The sequence below is a fragment of the Anser cygnoides genome, chromosome 3 (genome assembly GCF_040182565.1).
Source record: "Anser cygnoides isolate HZ-2024a breed goose chromosome 3, Taihu_goose_T2T_genome, whole genome shotgun sequence".
Lineage (NCBI taxonomy): Eukaryota > Metazoa > Chordata > Aves > Anseriformes > Anatidae > Anser > Anser cygnoides.
In genome coordinates, this window is record NC_089875.1 from 122176555 (window position 1) to 122186363 (window position 9809).

Genomic DNA, 9809 nt, shown 5'->3' on the forward strand with positions numbered 1-9809 from the left:
GGGAGGACAGAGCAAAGGCAGCAGTCCCTGGGCAGGATTCCGTATGATTTTACGTTTGCATCCCATTAGGTCGGGGTGTGGGCCAGCACAGGCAGGCAGCAGAAAAAACAACAGACCCACGGCTGAAACACAAAGAGTAAATTTATTTTCCTTGCCTTGCCAATGAGGGATCCCCAGAGCAACGCCCGGCAGAAGCACACAAACGGGGACGCAGGTGTCACTGAGCTCGGCCCACGCTGGAAGAACCCCAACCTGCCGTTTGCACCCACTTATCAAGGGTTTGCACAGGCACAGTTTTTACCACCATGCTGTGATCCTCACGGTGCTTTCTGATCTTCTTTGTACCAAGAAGGTGCTTTCTGACCTTCTCTGAGTCTGGCTTGGGAGCCAGGAGCATCCTTGGGAAGCACAGCGGGCACCTGGAAGCACTGCTGCGTGCTCGAGAACCAGGCATCCGGAGGTAAGTCAGGGCAGAAACGAGGGACTGTAACAGCAGCTCATATGGGAAGGTGAAAGATAGTCTGCAAAAAGAGAAAAACGTCCTGAGAAAGTAGGAATTGGCGGCTGCTGTTGGCTGTTTCAGCTGGAAGAACCGGAGAGCGATGTGGGGAAAGCAGAAGACGCAGCCCCACCGCCCGGCCGTGCAGGCAGAGCACCCAACAGAGCAGCGCCCGCCGGTGCTCGGGTGTGGGGTCCCACATCCTCTTGTATCTCTGCAGCACAGAGGACTCGTTCTCCGCCCCAAAAAGCCTCTTCCTGAGCCCTTCTTGTGCTGCACAAACTTTGCCTTTTCCTGCAGGGTTCCCGACAGAAACCCAGCCTGGCTGAGGAAGCCCGGCTGACCCCGAGCCCTGGGAAGCTGATCGACCTCAGCGCGGGGCTTTGTCCTTGTCGTGCTGGGCCCCACTGGGCCGGGGCCAGGATCAGCCCTCCTGATGTCAGGCTTCTGAACGGAAGTAATCAATCATAAATATATTTGCTTCTTTACTAGTGACAAGTTTTTAATAACCAACAGTATTAATATATCACAGGATCACAGAATCGTCTACGTTGGAAGAGACCTCCAGGATCACCTAGTCCAACCTCTGATCTAACACTAACAAGCCCTCCACTAAACCGTATCACTGAGCTCTACATCTAAACGTCTTTTAAAGACCTCCAGGGATGGTGACTCAACCACTTCCCTGGGCAGCCTATTCCAATGCCTAACAACCTTTTCGTTAAAGAAGTTTTTCCTAATATCCAACCTAAACCTCCCCTGGCACAACTTTAGCCCATTCCCTCTCGTCCTATCACCGGGGAGTGTGTATATTTGCTGCCATACTTTTGGTGCTGCGACTGTTGATAAAAATCACAGAATCCCGGAGCGGTTTGGGCTGGTAGGGCTCTCAGAGCCCCCCCAGTGCCACCCCCTGCAAGGTCTTAACACCCTTTGGTACGTATGTGTGATGTTGGTCTCTGACTGAAGATCTGCAGCTGGTAAGGGGCCTCTCAGCCTCCAGCAGTGTCCTGGGGAGATGTCCCTGATCGTGGGGTGGCCGCCGCCATGCAGCCCGCTGCTGTGCAGGGAAAGCCCCAAAAATCTCGCTCAGACATATTTATGGAATAAAGCGGTTGACTTGTAGTCAGACTATGAAAAATGGGAAAGGCAAGCACAACACTCCCTGTACCCACAACGTCTTTTACTCCCTGATAAATTAGTCTTGGAAGAACCTCCTGCTATTCGCTTGTTAATCACATGGTGATGAAATGGCCTCAAGTTGCACCAGGGGACATTTAGGTTGGATATTTGGAAAAACTTGTTCACTAAAGGGTTGCGAGGCATTGGAAGAGGCTGCCCCGGGAAGTGGTTGGCTCACCACCCCTGGAGGTATTCAAAAGACGTGTAGATGTGGCGCTTAGGGACGTGGTGTGGTGGTAGACTGCGCAGTGCTAGGTTAGCGGATGGACCTGATGGTCTTGGAGGTCTGTGCCAACCTAAACGATTCTATGATCCTGTGAACTGGTTTCCAGGCTGCCGATCATCAAAGCACACCACGAAACCTGATTCAGGGGGGTTCCAAAGAACAGGCAGGAATCAAGGAAGTTCGTGGCCTGGTCAGGGCCTAGGCCTTTCTTCCCTGGGAGCCCGAGCCAAGCTGCTGCGGGCTTGGTCAAGGACTTGAGTGCATCCATCACAGTTAACCATAGGTATTCTTGTTAGAGGTGGTTGACAGTAATCTGTAATCAGGTAGAGAAGTTTAGGGAATAAAGCCTTGGTGTCCTTGTGTATCATGGACTCCTGTGAACACCCAGCTGCAATTTCCGTACACCCACGGGCCTGGTGACACAGGAAAGGTGTTGGGTGGCAGTGCCTGCAGGGTGGTAGGGGACATCCCTTGGCACAGATGTCCCTCGAGACGTTTTCCAGTGTTTGTTTTACCACCTCTGCCAGGGTGCATTTCCCCAGTTTGGTGCCACTCAGCCCCAGTTTGGACCTGTTTGCCCTTTGGAGGATGCAGGACTGAGCAGCTCCAAGGGGCAGGAGCAGGACAGCAGCTCAGCTCAGTGCTGATGTCCCAGGCTCCCAGGACAGGAACAGACGGACAGACTTCCACGATGCCTAGGACATCCCAAATCAACAGCCCCAGGCTCTGATCCCGTAACTAGGAAATCACCCCATGGCGCTTGATGGGGGCTGAGGAAAAGGAGACCACCATGAAAAATAACTATGTTCCATTCAAGTGTGGAAAGGGAAGCAGCCAGACCATGAGTGACACATGGAGGGACCTTCTGAAGGAGGTTATACAGCAGCCGAGAAGAGGAAGCCTCCAGCGAGCATCCTCTTGTGCATCCCTCTGGAGCCTGTGGTGCTGCAGGAGGTTACCAGCATGAAGGCAGGAGAGGCAAAGGCAGGGATGGGCAGCAGCTGGGGCACACCAGGAGATGTGCTGAAGTATGAGAAATCCAGGTTCTGAAGGAGCAGGGGCAACAGGACAGGAGACACACAGAGGGTGTCGTCTGCCTGGATGCCCAGAACAGCCCCGACGGAGTCCCTCACCACAATGGCTTAGAAAGATAAGGCTGGGATAAGAGGGAGGGTCCTAACATGGAAAAGCAGTTACTGAAAAGGGAGAAAGAACAAATGGTGAATTGTCACCGTGGAGAGAAGTCTCCAGGGAACACCCCCTGAACGCTCAAGAGAAGATGGGAGCTGTGGTGGTGGCACTGACCGGTGGTAAGGGGCTGCAAACACCACGCATGGGGCTGGGAGGGCAGGGGTCCACGGGGCTGTCGCAGGATGGCAGGGGACCGGCTGCTGAAAGGGCAGACTGCACTGCAAAGCAACGCACACCCAAAAAGCAGGCTCAACCTCACGCCTCCAGGGATGAATATTATGCCAGCCACTGCTCCCCAGGCGAGACCTTGGGGTTGTAACAAGCAGGTCCATGACGGCAAAGATGTTCGAGCCAGGGAGCTGGGAAGAAACGTGTCTGCGGGGCAGGGGAAAATGTGCACGTGGCGAGGGTTTGCTGGGGCAGGAGCACGCTCACTGGAAGCATCGCGCTTCGTAAAGCCTGGAGCAGACGGAGCTTTCTCCCACCTGAGGGTGGGAGCAGAAAGGAGCCACCAGCACAAGGAGCTCCTGCCCCAGCAGCACCCCCGCCGCCAGCAGGAGCACTGATTCCCACTCTGGGCATTCACATCATTATCTTTAACACGTGCCACTATATTGGCAGTGTCTTCTGCTGGGGTCTGCTGCCCTCGGACTGGAGACTTTATTTATGTAGCATTTCTATGCAAAAACCCGCTGGGCCCCAGTGCCGCTGCTTACTCCTTGAGATCAAACACGTGGGTTTCATCCGGACTGCACCGAAGCACCAGCCTGCGCTCGTGATGCCCATAGCTCGTTCAGAACAGCGAGCAATAAAACATACACCGCACTTTGCTCCATTGCTGAAGGCACCCAGCTGCTTTTAAAAGCCATAATTTCACCTGTCTTGTGTTTGTTTTTTTTTTTTCCCCTAATGAAAATTAGTTTAAGTGTATTAAAAGAGCCTCAATTAGATGACAGAACTGCAGAATATTCCAGCGGGCAGGGTTTGGCCGTGGTGCTCCCCCAGCTCTCTCCCGTGGCTCTGCAGCCCCATACCCAAAATTTGGCCCTGGTGCTGCAGAGGTTACCTAGCACTGCAGAAAACAAAGATGCACACATCTCCGTGAGTTTTGTCTTAAAAAGCCATCATCATTCCAGCTCCCAAGGAAAACAGGAATAGAAAAAAGAAAGAGATGAACAGAAGGGGAGGGAAAGAAAAACCACTACAAGCTGCAGCTCAGCTGGCTCAAATTGCAATTGGGGCTTTTAATCCACGAAGTAAAACCAATAAGCAAATCCCCCTGCTGTAATTTTTGCCTTCCTAAAACTAGTGTTAGCCCTAGAGTTGGCAGAGCCATTAGTCATTAAATAAGCAACCAGCTGCTGTGGCCACAGGGATGTTTCAAGCAGCCTTCTGGCAGGGTGCTGCAGACCAGCAGGGACACGGTGGGGTGGCAGCAAGTGGGGACAGGGATTGGGACGCCCTCGGGCACCCGCTCTCCAGCACAGCCTCTGTTACCGGTGCCAGGCTGCCGCTCACAGGTCAAAGTGGCAAGCAGGTGAATCTTTTCCCCAATACTATTTCTGGAGCAGAAGAGAAAAATATCAGTCTTATAAATAAACCCAGTAAATGCTCAGAGTTGTGCAAATACATCAAAGTTGCTCCCAACAAGAAACTCGCACCGAGATCCCCTAGCTCCCCAGTGCTCCGAAGCTCCTGGAGCTCCCAGGGCTCAGGCAGCCCCACGGATGCTCAGGAAAATCCAGGGGTGCTCGGGCAGCCCCAGGGTTGCGTGGGCAGTCCTGGTGAAGCTCAGGCAGTCGTAGGGATGCTCCAGAATGCCCCAGCAGCCCCCAGACGATGCTTGGACACAGGCTGCTTGGTGATGCTCACGCAAATCCAGCGATGCTCAGGCAGCCCCGGGGATGCTCAGCAGCTCTGAGTGTTTGGGCAGATGGAGAGAAGGAGGCACAGGCACGAGGGGTGCCTCCCCACCACCCTGCTGTGGTACCATGCATGCAGAGAGCACAGCTGGCTTTGCCTCAGCACCTCCACCATAGCTTGGCACAGCCCCAGCTGCACACTGGGTGTGAGAGGGGTCAGCACGTCCTCCCAGGCTGTGCTCTCCAGCAGTTTCTGCATTCTCCACCCTCCCACGGTGACCAAATCCACTTTGCAGGGGAGCAGGGCAGTCCCCAGGCCAGGCAGACCCTCGGGGACATGCGGCCACCCTGCAGCCGCACCACCCCTACAGCACTGCCCCGGTCGCTGCGAAAAGGAGCAGCCAGAGCCCCGAAACTGCAACCGCTAAGCTTGGGGTTTCTCCTGGGGGGAAACAGCCCCAAAGGGGCCTGGTGCTGCCGGGGCTGAGCAGAGTCCCTGTGGGGATTCTGGGAGGTGAGATTTGGGATTAGGAGAGGTGAGATTTGGGATTTGGGGATGTGAGATTTGGGGAGCCTTGCCAGCAAGGACTACAGGAGTAAAAGTACAAACGGGTACAAAACCAGATGGCACGGCGTGAAACAAGCTGTGGTCCATGCAGGGGAGCAGCAGGACCTGGCCCCGGCCGGTGCTCTACTGCCCTGTGATCTCGGGGTCCCCCGGCCCTCTGCAAGCCCCAGCCCCCTGCAAACCCCAGCCCCTTGCTCCTCGCAGAACGGAACGGGCAAATTGGGAGTAAGCCCCCATCACCCGGTGACTCCCCTGTCACCCACCACGCTGGCACCCTCAGGCTGCCCTGGCTGTGCCCCGGACCACCGGGGGAGCCAGGCACACGAGGGGTGCGTGAGCCGGGCATGGGTGCGATGGGCTCCCAGCAAAGAGGGCAGTTCAGGAGCGGGGACCCTTCTACCTCGTGCCCACAGCCCAGGCTGCCTCTCCTCGCCATCTGGGAGGCGGCAGGTCCCTCAAGCACAGCCACTCCGGTGGTTTTACGGCTCCAGCCACGTTTATTGAGGCCCTCAGCCCTGCCCCGTTGCTCTGTGCACCCCGCCAGCCCCGGGGTCGGAGGCAGAGGGTGCCCTGGCACCTCCTTCGTGGGCTCCCCCATCGATGCGCTGCTCCCAAGCGCTGCCAAGGAAGGTGTGACACCTCCGTGTCCCCTCTCTGTATCCCTCACACCCTGGGGTTGCAGCAGGATCCGGTGGCTGGGGACGGTCCCTGCTGCGTTATTGCCACAGGGCTCCCCACACCCCGCAGGGCGCAGTGGCACCTTGCGGGAGCCGGTGTCACCCAGCAGCGGGTGGCTCACGGGGCGAGGGGCGAGGGCAGGCACCTTCTCCTTGTGCAGCCCTGCCAGCCAGCCAGGTTTGGGCTTTTCTGGGGGACACGGTGGCCTCGGGACTCCTTCCAGCACCGTTGCCGTGTTGCGTTCTTAATTCCAGCCGCCGCTTTGTCATCCCGTGGCATCGCCTCCCTGCCCACAAGCTCTCGTCCACGTCACTCTGGGGACAGAGGTGACCACAGTCCATCTGGGGGGACCCCCCCCGGCATCGTCACAGCCGGTGCCCCCCGTGGATGCGCTACGGGGGATGCTCACCCCCGGCGATGCTCAGCAGCTCCTCCAGCTCCTGCTGCAGCCGCAGCCCCAGCAGCTCCCGCAGCAGCTCCCGGCGCCGGCTGCGGGGGGCGACCCCCATGCGCCGCAGGGTCCCCTCGGTCAGTCGCAGCAGGGCCCGGCCGGTGACCGCGTGCTCGGCCGCCAGCTGCGCCAGGTCCCCGTCCCCGCGCCGCGCACCCAGCCAGGCGCACACCTCCGGCACCGTCCACTGCGCCGGGGGCCCCTCCGATACCTGCACCGGGAAGAGAGGGTTGAGCTGGGGTGTCCCCTCGCCCCCCCCAGCCTGTCCCCCCAGCCCCGTGGGAGATATGGGGTCAGGCTGGCTGCTCCATGCCCAAATTCCACCCCTCCCCGAAATGCGACCCTTCTGCCATCCCCGTGCCCATGCTGGTGCCGGCGCTCACATCCCCGCGGGGTCTCCCCCTCTCCCCCGCGGAGGCTCCAGCCCCCAGCCCCTGCCCTCGCTCACCTCAGCCAGCGGACATCCCTCCGACAGCGCCTCAGCACCATCCTGCACCTCGGCGTCCATGTGGGGGTCCAGCAGGGCGTGGGGTCAGCCGGGGCTCCCTGCAAAGGGGGGGAGGCCACAAAAGCTGGGGTGAGCACAGCCCCCTGCACCCCTATTCCACACCGTCCCTGGGGTGTGGTGGCTGCCCTCCCCCCCTCCCCCGGTGCAGACCCCTCCTGCCCACCCAATTCATGCCCCCCTGGGCTGGAGCTGGGACAAGGCCCCAGCGCCCGTCCCGCCGCGTGGGCGCGCAGAGCCGGGCACACCCGGGAAGTGAGACCAGCCCCGGCTCCCCACCACCTCCGCAAGCCCGGGGGGGCTCCGGCGTGCCCTGGCGCCCCCAACCCAGCCGGGACCCCTTCCCCAGCCCAACGTTCTCCTCCCCACCACCCGTCCACCTCACGCCTCTGCCCTGGGTCGAGCAGGAACCCACCGCACGGAAAAGCAGGAGAGCAAAAGAAACCTTTGCCCGGGCCCTCCCTCTGCAGGCACAGCCGCACGTGGGCACCCCAACAGCACCGCAAGGCTGCCAGGGGTGCGGCTGCTCTGCAAGCTCGAATCGTGCCCCCCCCTTCCTCTTGGCTACCCCATCCCTGGCTGCACCCTCCCCAGGGGCCGGTGAGACCCCGGCCAGAGCCAGACACGACATTTCCCGGGGGGTCAGAGGAGCGCAGAGCAGGGCAGCGTCCTTACCGCGACCAGGCGAAGGAGCTCTGCAAAGGCTCCCCCCTCTCCCGTCCCCGTTAGGCGCAGGATGGGCCCATCGCGGCCCGTCCCACGGGGTGAAAGCCCTCGTGTACCCGTACAGGTCGACGTGGGACGCACCGGAGCAGCCTCACCTCCAGCGTGAGCTCCAGAACAGGGCGAGCCCCGAGGATGAGTCACATCCCGAAGGGCTGCAGCCCTGCCCGTACCTGCAACAGCCCCCGGCGCTTGTGCCCCCCTTTCCACGCAGCCCCAGCGGGCTCCTGGGGACAGGTGAGTGCCCACGCCGGCAGGGCCAGCCCCGGTAACAAAGCAAGCACCCACGCATTTCTGTTGGGTGGCGATACGTCTCTTTAAAGGCTGTTTAACTCAACACATCCCGCGAAGCAGGAGTGCAGCGAGTTATTAAGCAACTTCCAGCTGTGGGAGGGGGAGAGAAAAAAAAAAAAAAAAGGTCTTGTGCAGCCAGGTACACGCAGAGCTCCCAGGACTTCCTCGCTGACAGAGCCCTGGGAACACGTTCCTACGCGTGTGGGAAGGCCGGGGATTGCAGTGGTGCTACTTTACACCGTCCTACCCCAACCGGCTCGGAAGCACGGGAAGGCCGGTGTGGATCAGCCCCTGTTCTCCAACCATCGCGCCCATCCCCAGGCCCCAAAGGGACCTCCGCCCCGTGAAGCTCTTCGTGACGTGGACGTACCCAGCTACCCAAACGTGGGCAGAGGAACTGATTTTCAGCCACTCCGGCTGCCCAGCACGGTCCGACCGCAGCCCGCAGCGCGGTGCCTGCACGCACCTCCCGGGGGGCTGCTGCGCAGAGCCCCTTGCGAGCCGCCCCCAGCTCAGCTCTGCAGAGCTTCCCTCTGCTGGGACGCCAAGTCCACTGCTGCCGGTGCTTGACCCCGAAGCACACGAGGTGCTTATAGGAAACCAAAGCGCTGCCCCTTCTCCTCAGGTTCTCTCCCACCCGCAGCCACCTCGCTGCGCAGCGCGGAGCAGCAACGCCGCACAAGATTTCCAGCCACCGCCACGCAGGCACCACCCGCCGTCCCACCCAGCTCTTATCACGGCTTTGCCTCCACGATTGCAGGGCTGCTCAGCAGCAGGTGACTTGCTGAGGCGGTTCCTTCCATACAAGGGAGCCAAAGATTTTTGCAGGAAGATTCTGTGTTGCCTGGCATAACCCAAGCCACCCTCGTCACAACAAAAACATGAAAAGATGAGGGAGGAAAATAACTCAGAACATTAACCAAAAGGGCAAGAACCATCTCATGTTCCTAAAATCCTCAGAGAAAGATGAGTCTGCAGAACCAATGTTTGTCACCAGCTTGCTTCTGCCCAAGTGTTATCCTGTCCCTATTTCTCAATTTTAAAAACACCAGACACCAAAAATGTGTAATTAGGGTGCCACAGAGAAGCGTGAGTTATGCCTGAAAAGCACACGTTACTTTGGTGACTCATTTGGGCACAGGAACTCGAGGTGGATTGTGGAAGCTGTCTCCCGTTTCAGAAAGCAAATACCTGGTTCAACCTTGGAACCCAAAGCCCACACCTTTCAGGCAAGGAGAAGGGAGAGAGGAAAAAAAAAACACAAGCCAAACTTTTTTTCCTGGTTTATTGTGGCAAACATCAGTGACACTCAATTCTCAGAGGCAATTTGCTAATTCCATGCTGTTCAGACATCGTGCAGCAAACCTCCCCCTTTGAACCAGGTCAGCCACTTGAATTTAAGCCTGCTTCTGAAGAAGTTGTTACTCCCGACAACGGCACGTTACCTCACATCTCAGCCTGCCGACACTCAGCACTTTATGGATCTCCATCTCTGAGCTTCATTCTTTGTACACCACTTGGAAATCACTTTTTTTTTTTTCCAGGGAAAAAAAAATAAATCTTGCTTACCAAAGAATTACAGTAGAAATCAGACTGGTTACAAGGACCTTGGAGACACTAAGAGCCACAT

At 58.2% G+C, this 9809-nt stretch overlaps 1 protein-coding gene across 4 annotated transcripts; it reads right to left on the bottom strand.

Moving 5' to 3' along the window:
* Positions 1–5983: 5983 nt before the first annotated feature.
* Positions 5984–9296, bottom strand: LOC125180918 (sterile alpha motif domain-containing protein 12-like). Of its 4 annotated transcripts, XM_048053434.2 has the most exons (4): positions 7838–9296; positions 7106–7203; positions 6616–6868; positions 5984–6520 (listed from the first exon to the last, which is right to left on the bottom strand). In XM_048053434.2, the coding sequence occupies exons 2-4, from the start codon at positions 7163–7165 to the stop codon at positions 6516–6518; spliced, it is 318 nt and encodes a 105-aa protein (XP_047909391.1). In that variant the 5' UTR covers positions 7166–7203; positions 7838–9296; the 3' UTR covers positions 5984–6515. The 4 variants fall into 4 exon arrangements, with proteins under 4 accessions (XP_047909391.1, XP_066851317.1, XP_047909389.1 ...); XM_066995216.1 differs by having other exon boundaries at positions 5985–6868; positions 8059–9296; XM_048053432.2 differs by having other exon boundaries at positions 5985–6868; positions 7984–9296.
* Between the last annotated feature and the right edge of the window lie 513 nt (positions 9297–9809).